This window comes from Salmo salar, chromosome 17 (genome assembly GCF_965601325.2).
Source record: "Salmo salar chromosome 17, fSalSal1, whole genome shotgun sequence".
Lineage (NCBI taxonomy): Eukaryota > Metazoa > Chordata > Actinopteri > Salmoniformes > Salmonidae > Salmo > Salmo salar.
Window position 1 is genome coordinate 48807873 of NC_138307.1, and position 24535 is coordinate 48832407.

The 24535-nt window shown below is 42.3% G+C and overlaps 6 protein-coding genes across 10 annotated transcripts; 2 read left to right on the forward strand and 4 right to left on the reverse strand.

Annotated features, from left to right (window-relative positions):
• Nucleotides 1-290: 290 nt before the first annotated feature.
• Nucleotides 291-1434, reverse strand: atp6v1fnb (ATP6V1F neighbor). The gene is made up of 3 exons (XM_045698640.2): nucleotides 1414-1434; nucleotides 829-1282; nucleotides 291-545 (listed from the first exon to the last, which is right to left on the reverse strand). The coding sequence occupies exons 1-3, from the start codon at nucleotides 1432-1434 to the stop codon at nucleotides 430-432; spliced, it is 591 nt and encodes a 196-aa protein (XP_045554596.1). The 3' UTR covers nucleotides 291-429.
• On the reverse strand, nucleotides 1304-5363 carry zgc:193726 (uncharacterized). 4 transcript variants are annotated; one of them, XM_014152846.3, is made up of 8 exons: nucleotides 5176-5363; nucleotides 5009-5065; nucleotides 4861-4917; nucleotides 4456-4491; nucleotides 4250-4270; nucleotides 2956-3012; nucleotides 2797-2853; nucleotides 1304-2646 (listed from the first exon to the last, which is right to left on the reverse strand). In XM_014152846.3, the coding sequence occupies exons 1-8, from the start codon at nucleotides 5253-5255 to the stop codon at nucleotides 2523-2525; spliced, it is 489 nt and encodes a 162-aa protein (XP_014008321.1). In that variant the 5' UTR covers nucleotides 5256-5363; the 3' UTR covers nucleotides 1304-2522. The 4 variants fall into 4 exon arrangements, with proteins under 4 accessions (XP_014008321.1, XP_014008323.1, XP_014008324.1 ...); XM_014152848.3 differs by lacking the exon at nucleotides 4456-4491; XM_014152849.3 differs by lacking the exons at nucleotides 1304-2646; nucleotides 2797-2853; nucleotides 2956-3012 and adding an exon at nucleotides 3525-3987.
• An 814-nt stretch (nucleotides 5364-6177) lies between these two features.
• On the reverse strand, nucleotides 6178-7832 carry atp6v1f (ATPase H+ transporting V1 subunit F). Its single transcript, NM_001141237.1, has 2 exons — nucleotides 7635-7832; nucleotides 6178-7180 (listed from the first exon to the last, which is right to left on the reverse strand). Exons 1-2 carry the CDS (start codon nucleotides 7790-7792, stop codon nucleotides 6979-6981), a joined length of 360 nt encoding a protein of 119 aa, NP_001134709.1. The 5' UTR covers nucleotides 7793-7832; the 3' UTR covers nucleotides 6178-6978.
• Nucleotides 7833-7953: 121 nt separating this feature from the next.
• LOC106576032 (ragulator complex protein LAMTOR4) lies at nucleotides 7954-10647 on the forward strand. Its single transcript, XM_014152852.3, has 4 exons — nucleotides 7954-8201; nucleotides 8529-8612; nucleotides 8743-8860; nucleotides 8981-10647. The coding sequence occupies exons 1-4, from the start codon at nucleotides 8130-8132 to the stop codon at nucleotides 9076-9078; spliced, it is 372 nt and encodes a 123-aa protein (XP_014008327.1). The 5' UTR covers nucleotides 7954-8129; the 3' UTR covers nucleotides 9079-10647.
• An 885-nt stretch (nucleotides 10648-11532) lies between these two features.
• On the reverse strand, nucleotides 11533-15130 carry LOC106576031 (ADP-ribosylation factor 4). Its single transcript, XM_014152851.3, has 6 exons — nucleotides 14926-15130; nucleotides 14086-14166; nucleotides 13127-13236; nucleotides 12844-12915; nucleotides 12391-12516; nucleotides 11533-12208 (listed from the first exon to the last, which is right to left on the reverse strand). Exons 1-6 carry the CDS (start codon nucleotides 14990-14992, stop codon nucleotides 12122-12124), a joined length of 543 nt encoding a protein of 180 aa, XP_014008326.1. The 5' UTR covers nucleotides 14993-15130; the 3' UTR covers nucleotides 11533-12121.
• A 32-nt stretch (nucleotides 15131-15162) lies between these two features.
• On the forward strand, nucleotides 15163-24501 carry LOC106576029 (GRIP and coiled-coil domain-containing protein 1-like). 2 transcript variants are annotated; one of them, XM_014152844.3, is made up of 3 exons: nucleotides 15163-15444; nucleotides 17358-18543; nucleotides 21631-24501. In XM_014152844.3, exons 2-3 carry the CDS (start codon nucleotides 17437-17439, stop codon nucleotides 23002-23004), a joined length of 2481 nt encoding a protein of 826 aa, XP_014008319.3. In that variant the 5' UTR covers nucleotides 15163-15444; nucleotides 17358-17436; the 3' UTR covers nucleotides 23005-24501. The 2 variants fall into 2 exon arrangements, with proteins under 2 accessions (XP_014008319.3, XP_014008320.3); XM_014152845.3 differs by having other exon boundaries at nucleotides 15438-15720.
• The last annotated feature ends 34 nt before the right edge of the window (nucleotides 24502-24535 follow it).

The window sequence follows — 24535 nt, forward strand, 5'->3', positions numbered from 1 at the left end:
GTTCACTCATCCCTGAATGCAGACCTACTCTCCTTGCCCACCTGTGGCAGCCAGGTGATAGTAAGCTGATCTGTCCACTTGTGAAAAGCAGGACTTAATACGATATTAATCCAGCAGGTGAATGATTAATGGCATTAGGCCATAGCCTCATAGCCAACAGGGACAAAGGTCTGAGTGTCTGGTGGATTACACATTGATAATTTATTTACTTATAATTTAGACAATGTGTGTTGAAAGGGGGGAGGGCACTTAGGCCAACATGGCAATATCCATCTCAAACTCCAGTGGTACAAGTTTCCAGAACCACACTTTTATTTTACACATTCTATTTATCAGCTTAATGACGATTTTCGTCTTCACAAGACCAGTGCAGGTGTTGGTGGTGGGCCTGTACTGTCAGTTGAGTCCTGTGTGATCCGGTAGGCACCATCACGCCACGGTGTCTGAGGTGGCGGAGCGAGGGAAGACGCCGTTCTTGCGGAAAAAGCTCTCTTTCACAATGGCGTTGAATGCATACATCGGGACGTAGGTCTTGTTCATGTCACCTGCATTCAGAAGGGGCGCAGCAGGGACAGTTACCATGACAACTGGAGATAAGACATGGAATGTAGTAGAGTTACAAGCTGGGCAGGACCATGATGTCACCCCCTGAATAGTTTTTCTACTGTATGCCCCATTACATGTGATGTTTTGGCTATTTCAAAGTAGAAAACATTTAAACATTCCAAATCCATGAGTGGTTTTACCATGTTGCTAGAATGGCTGTTTAATTGGTTAATCAACTATTAAGCCTAATAATTTCAAAGAAAAAATGTGTTGTTTTTTTACCCAGACCCCATCCATACTGCCAGTTGCTGGTTATAGGGTAGAGGTACTTGACCTCAGGATCCTTTCGCTTCCTGAGGAGGAGGTATTTGTAGCGTCCAGTCTCCTCTTCTGAAAAGCCATCATACAGCACATCCCGAGTCTCTCCCGATACCGGCCGCATCACATCGATAATGACCTTCTCATCTCTACTTTTGACCTGCGCCCCTTCTGTGGTCAGCGTTTTCACCGGTTTTGCTTCACGTTGAGGTTCGTTGATTTGTGGCAGTTTCATCCCTCGTTTTTCACCCACCTTTTTGACGAGTTTAGGTTTGATCCAGTTATCTCGAAACCAATTCAGTCTGACAATTTTTTCTTTCAAAATAGCCTCCTTCCAAAACTCCTGTTTTTGAGAATCCATGTCCGCTGCTCTTCCCAAAAGCCAGCTAGCCTTCTTGCGGATTGAGGTTAAGCACAACTGTCACCCAAAGCAATTCAATATTTTGGATATTCTTTTATTATCTGGATACATTCAGGACCAATACAATCCACATCACATTAAATGTGCAAGAGAAATTACACGAGATGTAGGCTTGAATTTTCCATCACCAAAATGTATGCGGGTATCATGGCGCGCTCGTGAAACCTCTCCAAACATTTGCGTAACAATAGGTTTATGTCGTCACACCAGGGCCGGTTCCACCCTTTTGGGGGCCCTAAGTGAGATTTGATTGGCCAAGCGGTCAATATTTTTTGTCCCCCCCCATGTTGACATTGAAGACAAAAAAATGTACGTTTTAAAGTGAAATTCCTGCAATTCTACACATTTTGCCATGGGGTGTTGAGAAAATGTTGCAGTTTTAAAGCAAGTTGTCTGCAGTTTTACACATTTTGCCATGGGGCGGAGAGAATATTTTGCCATTTTAAAATACATTTCATGCAATTCTACTCATTTTGACATGGGCCAGAGAGAAATATGGTAAGCTATATGCTGTTTTAAAGCTACATTTCTGCAATTCTACACATTTTGCCATGACTTATGCCATGCTAATGATATCTGAGTGAGAGTGACTAACAAAATCAATGGGGTCCCCCTGGAGTACAGGACCCTGGCCATGTGCCCTGTGTGCAAGGTTGCTATTCGGACATGATTACTACAAGTTTAGATACCTGGCTAGAATAATTTACCAATCTAAAAATTGTTCGCTGACATGGCTAATTGAGCACAATCACATTTCGAACTTGCATCTTGTAAATTCTAATATTCTAACTCTCAACAGTTGAGAACCCGATTGGGGGCCGGGGGCCCTAAACAAGCACTTATGTGAAGCAGGCCCTGTTGTACACAATGACACATATTTCATCATTTTCTTTATTAAAAGTGGATAATCTCAAATTAATTAAGAAGATAATTATTAATCTGTCTATAATAAATAGCAACTTTTTAGGTTTACCACACACAAATTACACCCTCTGTACAACTCCTCTCCTATTGTGTCCTCTCCTCCATCACCAAGTCCTGCACATAAGCAATAGGCCGGTGGAGTGACTACAATATTTCCAAATTTCTCTCAATCCTCTTGTCTTTCCAGATCAGTGGTGACAAAGGAAAGCAGACAAAGAAAAGTAATGGTTTAAGACAAATAGAGCACAGCCAGCAGCTACTGTATGAGGCCCCACATCACACTTCTTCTCATCTTCCTCCACTGCTCTTCCTCTCATCTCTTGCCGTTGCCATGTGGGTCTCTGGTTGCTCCGCCTGCACTCTCGTCTCCGCCGCGGTTCAGTGCATGGCCCAGGTTATTCAGGACACAGAGACTCACCCCACAGACTGCAAGAGCTCTAAAAAGAGTTGCCGAGAAGGACAGAGGAAACATTGATTTCACTTCAACGATGTACAGTTTTGTAATGCTTTTTGGTCTTCCCTCCTTTAGAGATAAAGCGCCACCTACTGATAAAATGTATGATGAGTGACTGAATACACATACTTACAATGGAAGTTTTCTTTCCAATTTATTAATATGGGAAGGAGGACTGTTGAACCTGTATCTGTGTGCAGTAGAGGGGAAAGAAATGATTAATGACATATTGGAACATGTGCAAAATTAAAGGGTAGATGCCTGTTTATAATAATAGAATAAGAGAACTCACGTAGTTAATGTTGAGTTGCTATCTGTCTCGTTCTGACTCTGCATCAACTCCTCAGGCCTGTTGGCAAAAGAGCAACAACAGAGTGGGAGTTGAACTGTAACAGTATATATTTTCTATAGCATACCCACAACCCTTTCCTCCAATGATCTTCCTCACGTTGAGCCATACTCTGTGTCAGAGCTGTTCCAAAGAATAGAGAGCCTGCGTGGATACAGCGGGGATATCAGTAGTGAGTTAAACTACACTGTCACGTCAAGTTATAGAACATTTCTTGTTTACTCAGCTGGGTTTCCTCACCTACATACAGTATACATATAAAAAAACACACACAGGTCATGGACTAACATCAAGGCCTTTAGATTCAACAGAAGAGTATCACTTTATCAGTTACTCTGTCTGTCTGTACTTTCTATCCCTTTGCGTCATTCTGCTCAACTAGATATTCATGGTAGAGTAATGCCTATAATTTTTTATGAACCAGAGTGAGTGTGGATTGAATCAAGGAAAGTGCTGACAGACATTTATGATGATATTTTTATGTGAAAAGCAGGCATTTATTGCATCACTCCTGGTTTGTAAAAAGCTTTTATTTGCGTACAAAAGAAGTGAAATATATTTGGTTTAGTCACTTTACACAAAACATGTACGTATTTGACATAAAGTACTCAACACATTGAATGTAAGTTATGAACTATTATAATAGTTAATCTACTTTAAAACTCCCCCTAGCATAACAGTTTCCTTTTCATGCTCACAATTTACTTCAACTCTGGTGCAGTACATTTCAGAAATAGTTGTAGTGCAGTTTTTTTGTTAGAGAGCCACAAAACCAAAGTCATGCTGCAACCAATGTCATAACACGTGTTATTAAAAAACTGTGTGCCAATCTAAGCTGTCCTGTGTCAGTGTCATTTTCTGCCTATCCCATGGGGGTCATTGGTGGAGGCGCCCGCTATCTCGTCCCCTTTCTGCAGGGCTGACCCCAGATTAGCGTTCATACAGGTGGGAAGGTAGCAGAGAGACACACTGCCTCTGGATTGAAAAGAGGGGAGTATCAAGTTAGAGGTCTGGAATGTTTCCTGCTGGGTGGTGAGACATGCAGCAATGACCGTGTCACTGCTACTAAAGAAACAGTTAAGGTTATGTATTTGCACTATTACTTTAACAATAGTGCAGTTGGACACACACACACAACAGTTGGACACATACACAACAGTTGGACACACACACAGGCTTGTGTGCTCAGTCAAATTATTCAATCGCATTGTACTTGTGTACATTTAGGGAGACTTACGGTATTGCATGGTTGTAATCCCTGAAGGAGAAAGAAAAAAATACGAGATATTTTAGAAAAATGTGTGTGAATCCATAAAACTTGTTCTTTCACATCTGGCAAAACAAGATTGAAAAGAGTCAATCGTGAGTCAATAGTGTTTTAGCACGCTAAAGTACATGTGTTTGGCCCTCAGGGGCTATGCTGAGTTTGAAGAGCTGACTTACAATAATGGACTCATATTCTCCATAGGAAGTATAATTCTGTAACGATAGAACAAGGTAGAACAACTTTGTTGGTCAATTGCACACAAGGTCCAACCGAAATTGTACTTCCACTTTAAACCCAACCCCTCCGAAAAGACACACACATGATTTTGGAGAGGTACGGGGGGCTGCCACACTGGGCGTCCAGGGAGATGTTGTTGTGGGGGTTTAAGTCCCTTGCTCAAGGGCATACCGGTAGGCAATGGCATCTAGGATTTGAGATCCAGGATTCAAACTGGCTCGCCTCTCTAAGCGCTAGGTTACTTGCCGCCCAACATGAGATGCAATGTAGTCGTTCATTCTTCTAAATGGTTTACAACATTTGGTTTCAACAAAATACAAATATAAACCCATAAATATACTCACTGAAAGGGGAAGGGAATCTCTGTTTCATTGGACTCTGTGTCATTCGACATGAAGGGTCTGAAAGAGCAAAGCAGTATGTTGGTCTCACTATTCTCACATTTAGTCAAACTCATCCTTGTTTTTAGAAGTATTAGAACCCAACACTCACTGTGTAGTGTTGCCCACTGTGTCGTTGAGTTGAAGAAGAGTCTCATATTCATATTGTCTACAGAGGAAGTAAAATGCACATGCCTCACAGGTTACAACTCTATCCATCTATTCATCCATCCATACAACCTCTAATCTCCTATTTTCACAGGTAGATAGATGTCTTACCTCTGAGTGCTGTTGAAGGGGACTGGGAATCCAAAGACGTAGCCCAGGAGGAGGACACCGAGAGACCAGGCAGGGATCATCTGTTCTCCGGAAGGGCCGTCAGGTCCGTGAAAAAATCCCCAGTGTTCAGGTACAGGTTCATTCTGGGAGGACCTCTTATATAGCTCACTGAGCACCTCTTGGCCAACCTTCCATATCTTTATAAGGCGCAGGTAGTAGAACAGAGCTGTGTTTGTGTGTTGGTGTTTGTCCCTGGTTCACTGAAGAACATGAGAGAATTGAAGGACTCACACGTCCAGCAAGATAAATGATGAGGCCCGTCACAAGGTTGTTCAAATATTTTCCAGTTGGTTCACAGCATCCGTGTGTGCAGGCCCCCACATACTGTAATACATCAGGTTCAGTCTCAGGGTCGGGCTTTAATCATGGGACCCACTCTGAATCAGATTTATTGTCAGGGATAACATACTGGGCTTTAAGGTTTTTGAGAAAAAAAATCTGTGATTGAAGCTTGTCCTCCGCCACTGGCACAGAGATGCTGGGAAGTACTTCACTTCTGCCTAAACTATGCAGTGAGATGTTAAACAAACTTTGACTGCATGGGAACTTTACCCTACTTCCCAAAAGAAACTACCTGGTTAAGTCACATCATGAGGAAAGCTTGTATCTCTGTTACAGACAGGGTTGGAGATAGGCATAGTTGGTAGTGGGGTTTCATTATGACTGCCATGTAAGGTTCTTGTCCTACTTCAGGCTACTAGCACTATAAGGCTTTAGAATCAGCATGGAGGATTGCTGGTTCTAATTTCAAGATTTTGTACAGTATGAAGTTTTCCAAGCTAACATACAGGGTATTGTTCTGGCTTTTGTGAGATTGTGAATAGTGTGATTGTCTTCTAATATCAAACATTTAAGACAGTTGTGCTGGTCTTGACATTAATAACTTACACAGCACAGGTTGGGATAGAATATATATTTTTTTTAACATATTTTTTTTTTTTTACAGGTATAAGTTAAAACTGTCACAACTGCAATACATTACGACATTTTGCAGTGCTTAACACTGTTTTTTCAAGCTGTGCCATTTTTTTGTGTGGATTTTCTGTTGATGAGATGTACAGTATTATTCTCCAATCCACAGGGTACATGTCACCAGATGATGAAATGCTACTTTACAGTTTAAGATACACATAGGGGCATAGGGAATGTTTACATAAATTACAAATGGGAAGTTAAAACAGACAGTCATGGTAACATGCATGATCTGACAAATGTTACATTCCCTTAATTGCAGATGACTAGCCACAATTCTTTGCTGAGATGTCTTATGTAAGCACACTCTCCCTAAGGTTATGACAAAATGAAGCAAGCATTTGAAAATCAGACTAGATGAGACCACAAGATACAGTACCTGCGTAAGATTTCATACAACAACATGAATAACCCGGAAAGGCATACAGCAAAACAATTCAACCATCAATGTGGTCAATGAATAGTAATACCATAATGTTCCAGGCAAAGGAATGAAAAACTAAATATTACATCAAACAATTCAACATTGGGTCTGGAGAAAATGCATTGCCAGGTGGATGGAGCAGGACCATGGCAAGAGATGAGAGTGGGACTGTAGGTACCACATATGGCCTCAGTCAATATGGATAACACATGAAACTGCCATCAGGCCAATTCATACTTTACAGCCTTTCTTGGTATTACACAAGATAACTCATTTAGGATCATGACTGTCTCCAAAGTCCCCCTCTGCCATCTCTGTCCCTGCATCTTTGGGTACGTGTTGTGTGTTTATCGGAAGTCCTCAGCGGAGAACATGCCCTTGGCCCTGCGTAGGATGGAGTCCTTGGAGGCGTCATATGGGTGCTCCTTGGAGGGTATCTCCAGCACGGCAGGGATGGACTCCATGTGTTGGTCGATGGCGTGACGGATCATCTCTGCTATGAACTGGTTGATCAGGATGATGCCGATGTCATTGCGGGTCAGGAAACTCCTAGGGGGGAGCATAACAGAAGTAAGTAAATTAGAGAGACGATGACTGTGAACATTACAGTGCAGGCCTTTAAACACCAAAAAACAAGGTATGTTGTCCAGCAGTAACTTATATGGATTGAAAGAGATACTAGTAGTATTTCAAGGTGATATGATTAATCAAATCACACAACTAGGCCTAATGGAATACAGATATCATGATACCACCTACCTACAGATTGTAGCATCAGATAATGTTATTTACCCCCCCAGAAAAATGGTATCCATTATACTGGGAGTTACAGGATAGGTACTATTAGGTGAAGCACAGATAATTTTCGATGTTACCAATGCAATTACAAACATAATATAGCATCAACTGTGTTCACCCTGTGTGCAAACAAGCGCACAGTTTGTCTGCTTTTAGCTATTTTTCTTCGGACTCAAAATTCGGTAGATAGCTAGCTATAACTTACTTGAAGGTCTCCTCTATCTCTGCGATGCTTGTCTCCTTCTCGACCACCAAGAAATTCGGGCTACGATTTTTATTCAGCTCGCCAATGCCACCGAGTAGGAACCCGGTACACGTGTCTTCATCACCAATAACGGCAATTAATTTCCCTCGCCCAGCCATTATTCAATTCTACAAGATAAAACTGCAAAAACAAGCAATGACTGGATTGTTTTGCCTTCTCTGAATCACGAAACTGTCAGCTGACCAGTACTTCCGCTTTTGGTGAGCTCTTTGGAAGATGTCAGCTGTCACAAAACGCAGATAGCGCCATCTACTGGTCTATATCTTTTTCCATATCATGAAATGGCGAGCAGGAAAACATGACTGTCTATCAATGATAACGCAATACATTGAATAGCTTTAAATTGTTTTGTAAACGAAGTAGTGGTTTTGGGTTTATGCCTCATCGAAGGATAAAATCCTTCTTTATCGGAATGACGTAACGTCACAGCAGCCGATGAAGTCACGTGGGAAAAAAAGAGGAAACGCATCAGATGGGCTTCCTCATCGGGCAAAACAAGTGAAAATGGTATAAACTCTTATATTCTGCTTTACTGCTATTCTGTGACGTTGTATTGTGTAAAAGCAACGTATTCAGTGGTTCGTACTGTTTTATCAGCTACATTGTAGCCTATTTTGTGTGTACTGTAGTGCGCGTGATAGTTTTCTGGCTCCGATGTCTCGCCAACTAGCTGTGAACACTGATTCTTTGTGGCCACTTTTACTATTGACAAAAGCAGAGTTAATGCAAAGTTAATCTCCTTTGAGCCTTGAAAACAGTGTTTGGTGGCTGGTAATTGTACCTCTCCCACAGATCCTAACATGTGTCCATGTATGTCATTTGTTTGTGTTTTAGACTACTAGCGCTCTGACACAAGGTCTGGAGAGGATCCCTGATCAACTGGGGTATTTGGTGATCAGTGAGGAGGGCGTATTGGCAGTATGTTCACACAAATATGCGTACATATATGTCCTGCCCTGGTAGCAGCTTAGATAAAGCCCAGGTTGCAGCACGCCTATCCTCCACTCATCTTATTTCCAACTGACTCCCTGTTACCCCCCTCTCTCAGTCTGCGGGGGAGCTGGAGAATGATGAGCACACAGCTGGGGTCATAATGCAGATGGTGCGGACAGCATGTCGCTTCAGACTGCAGGGTGCTGCTGAGCCACCCTTCAAACGCATGTCAGGTAAGTCAGACAACACACACCTGGGACCTAGGGTCACTCACTCGATCGCACATACACACAGTATTGCTGTTACCAACATGCCGCTCTAACCAGACCTCCCTGTGTTCTATTTCTTCACAGTCATGCTAGAGGACTATGTGTACACAGTGACCGTGTCTGGTCAGAAGGTGTTTGTGGTGAAACGTCAGAACAACAAGAGGGAACCTGTAGTGGTGTAGAACCGTGTAGGGAAGATGGGTTGGGAGGACGAAGGACATCACTCCAATCAACTCACACAGGACAGGGACTCTGTAATCCACTGAACTGTTTTGTTCCATTCCTTGTTATATAAGGTTTTAGAACAGAAGGCGGCACATGAAGTTATACTGAACAAAAATATTAATGCACCAATTTCAAAGATTTTACTGACTTAGAGTTCATAGAAGGAAATCAGTCAATTGAAATAAATTCATTAGGCCCTAAATTTATGGATTTCACATGAGTGGGCAGTGGCCTGGCAGGGCATAAGCCCACCCACTGGGCAGCCAGGCCCAGCCAATCAGAATGAGTTTTCCCCAAAAAATGGCATTATTACAGACAGAAATACTCCTCAGCACCCCCCATTCCCTTACTCAGATGATCCCGCAGGTTAACAAGCTGGATGTGGAGGTCCTGGGCTGGCGTGGTTACACGTGGTCTGCAGTTGAGGCCAGTTGGATGTACTGCCAATATCTCTAAAATGACGTTTGAGGTGGCTTATTGTAGAGAAATGAACATTACATTCTCTGGCAACATCTTTGTTGGACATTCCTGCAGTCAGCATGCCAATTGCAGGCTCCCTCAACTTGAGACATCTGTGGCATCGTGTTGTGTGACAACTCCACATTTTAGAGAGGCCTTTTATTGTCCCCAACACAAGGTGCACCTGTGTAATGATCACGCTATTTAATACACTTCTTGATATGCCACACCTGTCAGGTGGATGGCTTATCTTGGCAAGGAGAAATGCTCATTAACAGGAATGTAAACAAATTTGTACACAAAGTTTGAGAGAAATAAGCTTTTTGTGCGTAAATCATTTCTTTCATCTTTTATTTCAGCTCATGAAACATGGGACCAACACTTTACATGTTAAGTTTATATTTTTGTTCAGTAAAGATATTGAAGAATTCACATTGAATGGGCCAAAATAGGCCTGTCAAACTGCATGTAATCTTAATTGGTAACTTGGTTTGTAATGAGAAATGGAACAAAATAGTGCTGTGGTGTATTAGTCCCTACAGTATGTGATAATGAATTGTTGGTTTGTGTGTGGCAGGTAGACTGGAATTCAATCTATTCAGTTTAGAGTATCTGTGCACTTGCTATTTAGTTTGAATGCTCCCTAATAACCCAGCAGGTTTTTTTTTTTTTACATACTGAATGTTGCAGATAGAAATACCACAGATAGAGGTATTCAAAAGATGTCAGCTCTATCGGAGGTATGTTTGTTATACTTAATACATTTCTATGTATTAATGTCGTGCCCTACGGAATGTGGCTTGATGGAAATTGATATTTTTAGGGTGACTGCTGGTTTTTTCTAACCTGAACTGAGTCTCGTGTGCAAAGTTTATATGTAATTGCTATCAGTACTAATGTGTGTATATACACATGCAATGACTGTTTCATCGTGAGCTATTGTCTTTGCATGTTAAATTGTCTGGAAGATTTAGGGTCCTTCTCTAAATGAAATACCTTGGTTTTAAAAGCTTTGCTTATAAACATCCACATGCTTTGAACTTGTTTATAAATGCCTTTTTAAAGTTGCAACGCCCTTTCCTGGTTGCTAAAATTCTAATAGTTTGCGACAAAACCAGTAAGCATAGTGTAGAGAATCATTGTAGCATTTAAACTTTAAATATTTTCTCCATAACCAAAAATATATTTTCAGCTGTTTGACGCTGTTGTACAAAAGCAAAAGTAAAAGATGCAAAAACTAAATGGAAGGTGAAGCATAGAAATCTAATAAATCTACTGCGTCCAGGCTGTATCACATCCGGCCTTGACTGAAAGTCCAATAGGCAGGCGCGCAATTGGCCCAGTGTTGGCCGGGGTAGGCCGTCATTAAGTCATTTGTTCTTAACGGACTTGCCTAGTTAAATAAAAATAGACTTGCTTTCAATGAATTACGTATCTTTAACTTACATTTGTGAATTTGGTCAGGTTGCCCAAAAAGTTACATATTGCAGTATAAGTAGGATTTTAATCTGAAAATTAAGAGGGAAATGTAAATGGAACTGTTTTTATAAGCACTTTACTTTCCCAACTACACCATTTTTCTGTAAGTTGCAATTTACTTTTCAAAGTATGAGTTGTTGATAAACCTAAGAGAATCTGCTCTCTTTGCTTAAAACATACAAACTAAAACTGAACAGGTTGTTTAGGCTAAAATTGTTATGAAGAAACATTCACAACTATTTGAACCAGGGTCACAACTATTTGAACCAGGGTCACAACTATTTGAACCAGGGTCACAACTATTTGAACCAGGGTCACAACTATTTGAACCAGGGTCACAACTATTTGAACCAGGGCCACAACTATTTGAACCAGGGCCACAACTATTTGAACCAGGGCCACATCTCAATATTCTCCATTCCTTCATGACCAACTATGTCCCACCTCGCACTCAGAAGACAATGTTTCAACAGTTGAGAAAAGAAAAATAACATTTTATTGCATCATAATGGCCTTTGAAATGACTGAAGGTCCTGCTCGCTTCACATTGTTTAGGAATGGAACTGGCCTTCAGGTTCAGCTCTCTGGAATGACTCAGTCAGGGAAGGCCAGAGGGGTTTTGCATCCAAAACCCCACCCCTGCCCTCCCCAATATGTTTCCAACAAACTCCAGGTATCCAAATACCCCCCCACCCAACAAAACCTAGTGGCCCACCCTTCCATTCCTCAACGATCAACATCAGCACACAACCATCATGTGAATCTGTTTTTTTTAAAACATGCAACTTAATTTTACTGTTGAGGAAGTTGGGTGTCATAAAGGAAGAAACAGTCTAAGAAACATCTGCAGGTATGGGAATAAAAGGGAAGAATGGTTAAAAAAGGTTTCAGAACAGGAACTGATCGCAAAGTCCATAACTGCAAGTTCTACCAGACAGACACACTGATCATTTAAAAAGTTGCAGTTTTTTTTTTTCCATTGATGAAATGCTCAGCCTGCACCCCTTCTCTTGCTCGTGTGTTCAGATCTCGTTCGCTCCGGTCCTGCGATTTCTCCATTCTTTAGCGTTTCGACAGCTCGTTGGAAAGCCAGTCCAGTCCTTCGTATAGCCCAGTGCCCTGGGTAGCACAGGTAGCCTGGACATGCCACTGGAAAGAGACATAATGAGTTGTTGTAAATAAGCCAGTAATGCCATACACGAATAACTGCATAGCCACAGTGTATACTACATTGACAACATTTTTATCTGGTCAGAAATACATTTTACTATATAACTCTTAGAAAGGACTGTTCAAGTGTGTGTGTAAGAGAGAGATATATATATGCTCACAACTCTGCTGCGCAAGCTCTGCAGGCCCAGTTTGTCTGTGAGGTCGCTCACTGCCATAGCATTGGGCAGGTCCTGTTTGTTTGCAAACACCAGCAACACTGCCTCCCTCAACTCATCCTCCTGCAGCTGTAGAGAGAGAAATAAATTAGAAAATTGGTAGGGAGAACAAGGGGAGGGAAAACATTTATGGAGGCCGCCATTGTCAAAGGGAAACCATTGGCCACAGAAGGCTGTGTGTGTGTCAACACGGATGATGAATGATCAGTCACAATGGCAACTATATAAATAACACCATTATTTACCACTGAATTAGTTTATTTTCCCATGTCAACCATGAGCTCAGTTTTAGGTTCCTTTCCACAGAAATATGGTAAATGCCAACACAAAAAGCCTACTGTTCCTTGACCAAAAACAACAGTAGCTTATAAAGAAAGACATGTATGCAACACTTACCATTTTAGACAGCTCCTCTGCCGACTCTGCTACTCTCTCTCTGTCGTTGCTGTCCACTACGAAGATAAGGCCCTGTGAAGTCAAGGTTCAAAAGTCAGGCTACTGTTATGCATTTTGTCTACTCTGCATATTCACCTAGCTTTTAAGATGACCCTTGTTTATTTTTGACAGGGTCCATTCTGACACATTGATTCTAGCACTATTTATATAGTTGAATTAAGATAAAAGATATGCTTTGATGACATCACTGATGTATGTCACTGCCGTCACAGGTGTGTCATACCTGTGTGTTCTGGAAGTAGTGCCTCCAGAGGGGGCGGATCTTGTCCTGACCGCCCACATCCCACACGGTGAAACAAATGTTCTTGTACTCAACAGTCTCCACGTTAAAACCTGTTCAGTCACCGAAGAGCAAGAGAGCATCAGCAACAGCAATTCACAGAGACTAGATCCAGAATCACTAGTCTGACCTCTACCAGCATAAATAGCTCCGATCTATATCACTATGGTAGAAATAAGTTTCTGTATAAAATAAGATAATTAAAACCAATTTGCAATAGGAGTAAACTATTACCTGTAGCTCAAATTGAAAAACGATGGAATGGTGACCCAATTCGGTCTATCTGATCTCAGGTGGGACAAACCATTTTCTTCCCTACTTATTTTGTCTAGGTGTTTAGACACTTATCGACCAATCTGCTCCATCAAAAGAGTCCCCCCTCACCCAGCAAGCCCCAACAGCTCTGGAGCATGGAGGCAGTGTAGCCATCTACTGTTCTTTGTCCCAGAACTATGGTTATGCAAGACTTAAAACCATTCAGCTCCAGTTCTATACCTCACCGTCATGTCCCAAAATGTTTTTTTGGCTGAAATTTGACAGACTGAATTGTTGAGTGCACAGCTCTGTGTGGACCTTACTGACCATTTCCATGAGCATTAAACAAGGTAGGCCTACATTCCTGAACACTTGGACTTGATTACCATGGCGACACATCAAAGATTTGGCTCAGTGTGTGTGTGTGTCATGCTACATCAGTAACCAGGACAAGACATCAAAAGAAATCTTAATCATTTGCACACAAGCTCCATGAGAAAGCAAGTCCCCCATTTAAATCAGATTATTGAAGAGATGCTTTTAAAGACAGTCTGCCAGGAGCTGAGAGGGCCCATGTTTTGCATATGGTTGTGTATGCTAGAGATCTATCCATCTTTGGCTCTGGTCATAGCCAGAGATTTTCTTACCAATGGTTGGAATTGTGGTTACAATCTCCCCCAGCTTCAGTTTGTAGAGAATAGTGGTCTTTCCAGCAGCATCCAAACCAACTACAGAAGAAAAGAGTAATGTCAAACTTCTCAATCATAATAAACCCATATAGATTTTTTTGTATGGAAAATAAGTAACTTAATAAAGAAAAAAAACAAGCAAGACAAACGTATTGTACTGCAACTTCATGAAAGAGATAGGCATCTATTACAAAACAGGTCTGTCTCGTGTCAAATGAAATCCCTCTGACAGCTGACAGGTGCCTAGTTTTCCATCAGCTGTCAAACTGCAATGATTTGGACAACGTATATAAATATATAGGGTAGCAACTGTGCCTTTAGCTCAAATTAGGAACAGCATCCACAACCCCAAAATATAGGCTGTCCAACACATAGGTGTACACGTTATGGTAAGAGGGATGGACATGATTCTAGATGCGTTGTATTGAAAACTATAGACCCATTAAAAAAAGTTCACTACATCTACCAACTTGTATAGACCTGAGATATGACGTAGCTAAGACATTTGTTGGTATTAAGTGAACAAACTACCAGTAATTATTGTGCAATAGCACAAATAGCTAGCACTTTTCCGCCTAAGCCTGAGTGTTATCCTAGCTAGTCTGTGTTTTTACTCCGATTGCTCTCAAACGAGGAATGTTTACGTTACAAGACATGTGAACAGGTAGTTTACTATAACTGTAATATTTCACAAAAAGATAAGTACATCCCTGATATGGCAACCCCCTCCCACTAGCTAGCTAACGTTTGCTAGCAGCCAGCTAGTTCCTTGGCCAGGTTGATAAGAGGATTGCTTACCCATAAGTATCCTCATCTGTTTTTTGCCAAAAAGCCTGGAAAATATCGACGAAATTGTTAGCCCCATGTTGTGAAAGAGCTCCGCGTGACGATAAGAAAATAGAAAACCAAAGCTGTTTGTTGTAACCAGACAGAGAGTGGGTGCAGCTTCCCTTTCGCAGTCTTCTCAGATGCCACGTCCAGGCCAACGCGGAATATATGACGTCAGGGCTTTCACATAACTTTATTCACAGACTCTCTCCTTCATTTTGAACCATGTAGCTGTCGTTTATTGAGCTTTCCATTGTACAATGCATATAGTGTATAGTATCGAAATATGCACACAAGTCGTTCATTGAGAATGTTGAAAACAGAGAATCTTCTCTGTATTTGACAGATAACGGATTATTTCGACCTTTGCAAAATGGCCGCTTTTACAGACTACTTCTAGTACATTTTTTTAACGTAAAAAAAATCCTACTGTGAAGAACAGGAAGTAGCTTTGAACACCGTCGTCTGTTGACACGTCGTATTCCGAATGTGAGTTTACTTTAAAGTTGTGAAATTACACGTCCTGATTATATTAGTGAAATTTTGATTATACATTGGTGTATCGAACTGTTTGTTGCAAATTGTATGCTGTCGAAGAGGGCGAGAGAGAGGTCTTTCGCGAAGACCATTACAGATTGTTGTGTAGTTTAGCATAGCTAATGTTAGCTGTCGAATAATACATTATTATTATTTGCAACTAGTCTGCCCAGGTCGGTTGAAATATGTCTTGTAAAGTAAGCAGAACAGTAGACAACACGAACACAGGTACAGTGCTTCAGAAAGTATTCATATACCCTTGACTTATTACACATTTGTTACAGCCTAAATTCAAAATGTATTAAATAAAAATTTATTGTCACCCATGTTTTTAGAAAATTTGAGCACATTTTATTGAAAATGAAATATAGAAATCTCTAATTTACATAAGTAATTACACCCCTTTGCTATGACACTCCAAATTGACATCAGGTGCATCCAGTTACCTTTGAACGTCCTTGAGATGTCGCTGCGACTTGATTGGAAACCACCTGTGGCCAATTCAATTGTTTGTATATGATTTAGAAAGAAACACACCTGCCTAATATAAGGCCCCACAGTTGACATTGCATGTCAGAGCAGAAACTATACCATGAAGTCCAAGGAACTGTCTGTAGGTCTCAGAGAGAGAATTGTCATGAGGCATATATCTGGGGAAGGGTATAAAACAATTTCTAGAGTGTTGAAAGTTTCCAAGAGCACAGGGATCTCCATCATTGGGAAATTGACAAAAATATGGAACAACCCAGACTGCCTAGAGCTGGCCGTACAACAAAACTGAGCAACCGGGCAAGAAAGACCATGATCTAGGTCTAAGAGGTGACCAAGTACCCAATGACCACTCTGACAGAACTACATAGTTCCTTGGCTGAGATGGGAGAACCTGCCAGAAGGACAACAGTCTCTGCAGCACTTCACCAATTGGGCATTGGGCCAGACGGAAGCCACTCCTGAGAAAAAGGCACATGACAGAACGCCTGTAGTTTGCAAAAAAGTATGAGAAAGACACAGATCATAAGGCAAAAGATTCTGTGGTCTGCTGAGATACAAAGTTAACTTTTTGGCCTGAATGCAAAGTGCTATGTCTGGAGAGAACCAGTCACATCTCATCACCTGTCTAACACCATACCTACCTACCGTGGAGCATGGTGGTGGCAGCATCATGCTATGGGGATGCTTTTCAGCAGCAGGGACTGGGAGATAAGGATAGAGGGAACAATTAATTGAGCCAAATACAGGCAAATCCTTGACAAGAACCTGCTTCAGAATGCAAGTGACATTAGACTGGGGGAGAATTACGTTCCAACAGGACAATGACTGCAAGCATACAGCCAACGCAACACTGGAATGGCTTCAGAACAATAATGTGAAAGTCCTTGAGTTCCCCAGACTTGAATCCCTTTGAAAATATGTGGAAATACTTGAAGACTGCTGTTCACTACCATTGACAGAGTTTGAGAAAATCTGCAAGGAAGAATGGGAGAAAATCCCCCAAATCCAGATGTGCAAAGCTGACAGACATACCCAAGACGGCTTAAAGCTGTAATTGCCAACAAAGGTGTTTCTACTAAGTATTGATTCAGGGGTGTGAAAACATGTAAATGAGATGTCTGTATTTTATTTTCAATATATTTGCAAACATTTCAAAACATTTTCACTTTGTCTTCATGGGGTATCGTGTGTGGATGGGGGAGGGGGGAAACTATTTAATCGATTTTAAATTCATGCTGTAACACAACAAAATGTGGAATAAGTCGAGGGGTATGAATACTTTCTGAATCCAATGTGTCTTTGGCACTAGCGTTAGCTTGCTACTGTTTTATGATGCTGTCTAACAATGGTTCCTCTTACTATATTCCATGCAGGGTTTTTGTTTGAGCCAGAAATCATGGATCCCAGCTGGAAGTCAAGCAACTGAAAATAAAACCAAAAACCCACTGAGCCATGGAGAAGTTTGGGATGAGCTTTGCGGGTGGCCCCAGCAAGAAGGAGCTTCTGGACACCATAGAGACTCAGAGAAAGCAGATGGTCCAGTATCAAACACGCTTCAAGGATGTGGTCAGGGCCTACAAGAGCCTGCTGAAGGAGAAGGAGGCTCTGGAGGCTAGTCTGAAGGTATTGACTGTCTCCCAGGAGGTCGACCTCAGCCAGCGTGGAGATGACGGCTCTGCCAGTGGCAGCCATTTGACCTCTGAATTACAAGATGATCACTGCTCCATGCACAGCGAGGACAGTTTGGACACAGCAGCCTCTGCCGACACTGCTACCAGCATTACCAGTGGGAGCACCAAGGGCGACCAGGCTGAAGAGGAGCAGGGTAGTAGCCCAGAAGAGATGGGGGCGACCGGGCCTGGAGGACCCTCAGTGTCCCAGAGGTCTGAGGAGGCTAATGGGTCAGAGAGCGGTATCAGCTCCAGCAGTAGTGGAGGGTCTGAAGTTCAGCAGCACCTTACACCCCCACCCACCTCTTCTATGGAGGCTGACCGGAGGGTTCTCCAGCTGAAGACCCAGCTGACCACCCTGACCAGCTCCCTGGCCACGGTCACACAGGAAAAGTCCAGGATGGAGGCCAACTTCCAGGCCGACAAGCGGAAGATCAAGCAGGACATGGATGAGCTCCAGGGGAGGCTGGAGGAGTCCAGGAGGCAGCATGAAGCAGAGATCCATGCCCTGCATGAGCAGCTGGCGGAGAGCAAGGCTCGGGTTATCACCCAGCAACATGAGAGAGAGCAGGAGCAGGGTGACCACGCCCACATGCTCAGAGAGCTCCAGAAATTGTTGCAGGAGGAGAGAGGCCAGAGGCAGGATACCGAGCTTCGGCTGGAGGACGCCAGGGAGGTCCTGCTGGAAGTCACACAGGCCGCAGATCGGGGGCACGATTATGAGGCCCGGCTAAAAGAGGTGACCCAGCAGAGGGAGGAGATGAGGAGGAGCCTTCAGACTGCGGAGGCAGAGAGGAACAAGCCAGACCCCCGGGTGGAGGAGCTGCAGCGGGAGCTGACGGTGCTCAAGAACCACTTTCAGCAGCAGATGCAGCATGAGATCAGAAAGGTATGGTAATGATTAGGAAAGACTGTACAGTAAATCCATTTCAATTCAATCACATTTTAACAACACTTTCCATGTATGTTTCCTCTTGGAGTAGTGGTCAGAAAGTGACTTTTTGGACCTGAATGCCAAAACATTCAGGAGATAAAGGTACTCAAAGTTGACCCATTTTTCATACAGGCAATTCCATGGTTACGGAATTACGCTATGACACTGATTTTTTACTTTAAAATGTATGCCAAACAAGACCGTTAATTTCAGAGTTTAACATACCATACAACTCTATGCACAAGGACTACTCATTTAAAAAAATAAAAAATAATATAAGCGACATTTTCCAAACACTGTTAAATATCTGCTCTGAATTAAGATTCAAAGATGTCTGCAGAAAGAATGGGGTGTCAGCTATGACATGACACCTTAGTTTAACAAAAAAAATACTTAGGTTATTCACAGTAGGTGAAGTAGATTTACACCCGGTAAGGGAATTACAACACAGGTCTCTGATCTGTACAATCCAGAAATGCAGAATTATGGATATCATTATTTTCCTGGTGATGTATCCTGAGTAGATACACGAAGGTGAACATGCAGAATATTTTTATTTTGCACATTTGGGTATTCTACACACTGGCTATTATTATAATGAGCTCTGCCCCCAAACAAGACCGCATTTGGTTGGTCTTTATCAGACCAAATCTGAACCAATCATAGAAGTCTTACGTTTCACCAGTTTGGACATCACAGTAGAGTTCAGTACAGTACAATGAAGTACATAACTGTTCTTAACTGTACTGTGTGCTCTGCTGTACTGTACTGTCCAAACTTGTGAAACATAGAAGTCTACGATTGGTTCAGATTTGGTCCGGCCAGGGCGGACTGACCAAATTTCAACGACTTCTCAAGGTCCGTGGACATCTGGTGCTCAGTGGGATGCTTTTTACAGTAAATGGAAAGGGGGCCGGTGTCAAGAGTCGGGAGATTGTAGCCAATTCAATTGCAGTAAGTCTGATACAGATTTTTCAGTAATTCCATTACCGATTTGGTAAAAGAATGAGTTTGAATCACTTAATTATTCATTAACAAACTTGATATCAGTAAAAACACTAACTAATTGGTAGGTCTACCTTGTTAGTTCTGTAAACTTTCATTATCCTCCCTCATGAGGGAGAGAAATTAGAAAATATCTTAAAATGTGGGTTTTTAGTGACAGAATTACAATGCACAAGGCAATGTTTATTACATTTACAGAAGGCAATGTTTATTAAATTTACAGAAGGTAAATGTATCCAAAATGAAATGTTTATTAGTTGGCAGCGGTCTTTACGTCAACATTATTGTGTTTTGATGTATTTATGATACCTTTTTTAAGACTTTCTGGTAGTCTAAGACTCCTTTTCCATTTGTTTGACCAGATATCAAAGCCTTTGCTTATTCCTAATTTGTAGGATGGAAAATGGTTGAAAAATGTAATTTCACAGAAATATTGACTCTTAACTCTCATTTGACATCCTCTTTATTTTCTTTACCCTTATTCTCTTTTACAGCAACGACCTGGGGAAGAGTTACAGGGGGGAGGAATGAGCCAGTTGGAAGCTGGGGATGATTAGGTGGCCATGATGGTATGAGGGCCAGATGGGGAATTTGGACACGACACTGGGGTTAACACCCCTACTATTACGATAAGTGCTATGGGATCTTCATTGAGTCAGGACACCAGTTTTTAAGGTCCCATCCAAAAGACGGCACTTCACATGTTGTTGCTCGTGTCCATTTAAAGATGGAAATACCCAGACCATTAGACATCCATGTCTTCATCACTTTAAAATATTCAGTTTGGTATAATTTAAAAGCTTCCAAACAGGGTTGTTAAACTTTTTGATAATTTCTTTAAATTATCTAATTAACCTTAAACATCAGTTATCTAAAAACGTGTACTCTGATTTTAGATTTTTTTTAGATTTGCATATGTTGTAGCTTAGACCCTACTTTACATCAGCTGAGGTGTTTGTGTTGTGCCTGCCATCGGTTGAGACGCATGCTCTTGAATACACGGTTGTCATGTCAATCATAGAAATGTAATTCATAGAATGGACCTATCCCTTCAAACCACTGCAATTTAGCTGGTACACCATTTCAATTGAACTAATTACTACCTCAAAGATGGCCGCCTGTCCACCCACCCTCGAATGTCAATTTAAATGGTCATGTCTATTCTATTATCTATATTTATATGATTTCAATAGATTTCCTATGGAGGATTGAAAGTATAATTTCAAACCAATATTCCCATTCAAGTCAACATTCTCTGGTGTGTGGACCTCCAACCATCTTTGGGTATCATTTGAAAGGTGACATTTCAATTTTAGTACATTTATCAGCCAAAACTTGACACCCACCGTGTATTAAAGAGCATGTTGTCTCAACTGATGGTGGGCAAAACACAACCTTAGATTATGTAAATTAGGGTCTAAACTACAGCGTTTGCAAATATGAACAAAATATCTGAGCTTACGCATATTTATATAATTAACGTTTCAGGTAAAAAATACAATTTTTGTAAAAAATATAAATCTATTATGAAATAGTTTGACAACTCTGTTTTAAAGCTTTTAAATGAAATCAATCTCAATAGTTTATTTTCCAGTGATGAAAACATGCATGTCTCGGGTTATGCAAAATAGGTCAACTTTGAGCAACTATATCAACTATATCTCTTGAATGTTTTGGCGTTCAGTATCAAAACGTAAATTTCTGAGCACTTTTATAATGGGAAAATATGTATGGAGTGTTTCGTTCAAATCAAAAGGGGTGCTGTCAGAAAGTGATTGAGTTCAAATGGATTCACCCTGCACTGATTTTACAAATGTATCCTGTATTAAGGTGAATGACCTGCATTTTAACAATGTATTCAACAACCCTTGTCCTCTTGTATTAGAAATATCTTGATAAAACATAAATGCCATGGCAGAGAATAAGGACACTTGCTTTTCAGGGAAAGGAAGAAGGAACACAATACATTAACTGTTGTCTTCCATTGTCTATTTATGTCTCATGGCTGTCATGTGCCTGTCCTTTCTCTATCTGCAGGTGTCGCAGGCAGAGGAGCGTCTACAGGAGCAATCCCAGCTGGAGGAGGGCCGTGTGGCCAGCCTGGAGTTGCGGGTGTCTGAGCTGTCTGAGCTGCTTGGGGCCTGCGAGAAGGCCCGGCAAAGGGACCAGCAGAACGCCCACCGGCTGAGAGAGCGCATCCTGCAGCTGGACACGGAGAACAAGACCCTGACCATCGCCGCTTCCACCCGGGGCTCCCCCCTGGACCTCAGCATGGACGAGGCCAGTCTGGATGTGAACGTGCTGAAGGAGCGCCTGGAGAAGGTGAAGAGGCTTCTTCTGCTAGCCACACAGAAGAACCACCCAGAGCAGACCATGGAGATAGAGAAGTTGGCTGAGATGGAGGGGCGGCTTGGTCAGGGGATGGGCAGTGGGGGGGAGTCGTCAGACGGGGAGAAGGCCTCGGCGCTTTACTACCAGCAGGAACTGCGGCAGCTGAAGGAGGAGTTTGAGCGCTACAAGGTGCGGGCGCAGCTGGTGCTGAAGAACAAGAACGCTAAAGACTGTAGCCTGGCCAAAGAGCTGGAGGAGGCCCGTGACCAGCTGGCTGAGCTCAAGGAGAAGTACATCAACCTGCGTATCCATGACGACGAGGCGGAAGCCAAGCACCGCCGGGAGCTGGAGGAGTGTCAGCAGGGGATAGGGATGCTGCAGCAGGGTCATAAACAGGAGCTTGACCGGGCTGAGGCCCAATACAGAGAGAGCCTCCTCAGGCTGGAGGGGGAACTGCACCGGCAAAGGGACCGCACTATGGCCCTGCTGCAAGAGAAGGACCAGGAGCTGGAGAAGCTAAAATCTATCGGCTACAGTCTTGCTGGTTACAGAGGCCACCACAGCGACGAAGTAGACACAGGGGCGGACTTCAGAGCAACCACGGACGCCGGCAGGAGCAAAAACGGCAACAACATGGACGACCCAGCGCAGGAGGAGAGTGACATCATCACCCAGGCGTTGCGGCTGGCGGGGCCCAACGAGCCCACGCTCCTCCTGTACGCCGAGCAGCTGGCGAGAAAGGAGGTGGAGATCGGCTCACTGCGGCGGCAGAAGCATCGGCTGGAGGAGGACGTGCACCAGCTGCAGGGGAGGCTGATCGCCAACGGGGAGGGTTACGAAGTGGAGGTGGCTGAGCTCCGCGGCCAGCTAGACAAACGGCACAGGGACCAGGGCAGGGAGGGGGCCAACCTGGAGTACCTCAAGAACGTCATCTACAAGTTCCTCACCCTTCAGGACACTAGGGGGCGTCAGCAGACCCTCACAGCCATACTGACCATCCTGCACTTCAGCCCCCAGGAGAAGCAGGTGGTGGTCAAACAGCACCAGAACCAGGCGTGGTGGACGGCAGGGATGAGGTGATAATGATGAGTTCAGCTCATCACTCTTCAAATAATGAGAACTCATTTGAAACATTCCGACAGTCAACAAGTGTGTGGTTAGTTTTCCTGAATAAAGTCTATTTATTTTGGTGCGTTTTCCCAGGATTCTGGTGTGGTGTCAAATGAAATGGCAACCAACATTTGAGCTTTGACACTGTTGATTACATTTTATTTTCCTCAAGACTTTATTCAAAATGATTGCTTGATGTGTGAAAGCACACATTGGATTACGCAATCTAATGAGTGGCTCTAGAAGTGTGGGTTTGTATTTGTCACTGTCTCTATGTGAAGCAGCATGTTTGGTTGTTTTGATTCTTTGATAAGATGGAATCATAGCATGAGGCTCACATCTGTGTTTCTGTCAAAAGGTAACCAAATATTGACTGTTCTTACACAGGGATAAGGACAGAATCTAACTTTAAGACAACCTCAGTCTTTATCACCTGTGTGAGAGTTGTTTTTCTCTTTACAACACTGATTATCTCCTGGGTTGTCCATCTCGGTCAAGGGACGTGCGCCACAGGTCAAATTCTGTTGTCTGAGGTTCCTCATCTGCCTTTGTTCATTAGTGATCTCCTGCTTCTATTTCAATATTTAAACTATACCTCTGCATATATTGAAAATAAATCATTGATTGAACTTGGTGAGATAGACTGCGTTTACACCGGCAACCCAATTTTGATATCTTTCTACAAGTAGCTTTTTTGACCAGTCAGATCAGATATTTTACTAATAATTGGGATGTCTGTGTAAACACAGCCATAATGACGTTAAAGGAAAGATTCCCTGTTCAAGCAGGCAGAAATACAGCCGGGTATGATGAGTTTTGCATCATATTGAAATAAAACCAATTAGTGGAAAAAATTATGCAAAACTCTTTCTGTCTGCTCGAAGGGCGAATTATTCCGATAAACATGAAATGACCCCGGGAATCGATAGAATGTTGCTCAGAGATGCACAACTTCTAAATGGGTAAATATTTCCTTTTTAATACTGAGCTACTATAAGCTTCAAAGGGATTATTCATGATTTTGGCAATGAAGCCTTTATCTACTTCCCTGAACTCATTTTATGTTTCTGTCTGCGGGTTTGAAGGAAGTTGCTAACTAGCGTTAGCGCAATGACTGGAAATCTATGGTAACCACTATTACGCTAGTTGATACTTTAGACTTCCAGTCATTGCGCTAACACTAGTTAGCATTGGCTCGCTGAGCTAACTTCCTAAATAGTCATAAAAATAGCATCCTGGAGTTCATCTGACTCTGGGGAAGTAGACAAAGGGTTTCATTGCCAAAATCTCGAAGTATCCCTTTAATGCTAGATGTGTTGTACATAATTGTATGATAAAAAAAACATAATACTTTGGTAATTACAGTATTTTCTAGTATACAGTTTTGTGTGGATAATACAATGTTTATTGATGAAATGCATATTTTTGATTCCCTCAACATGAAAATTAAACAATTTTTCTCAGCGATTCTCTAAACGTGTGGGTGCATGGATGTATCACA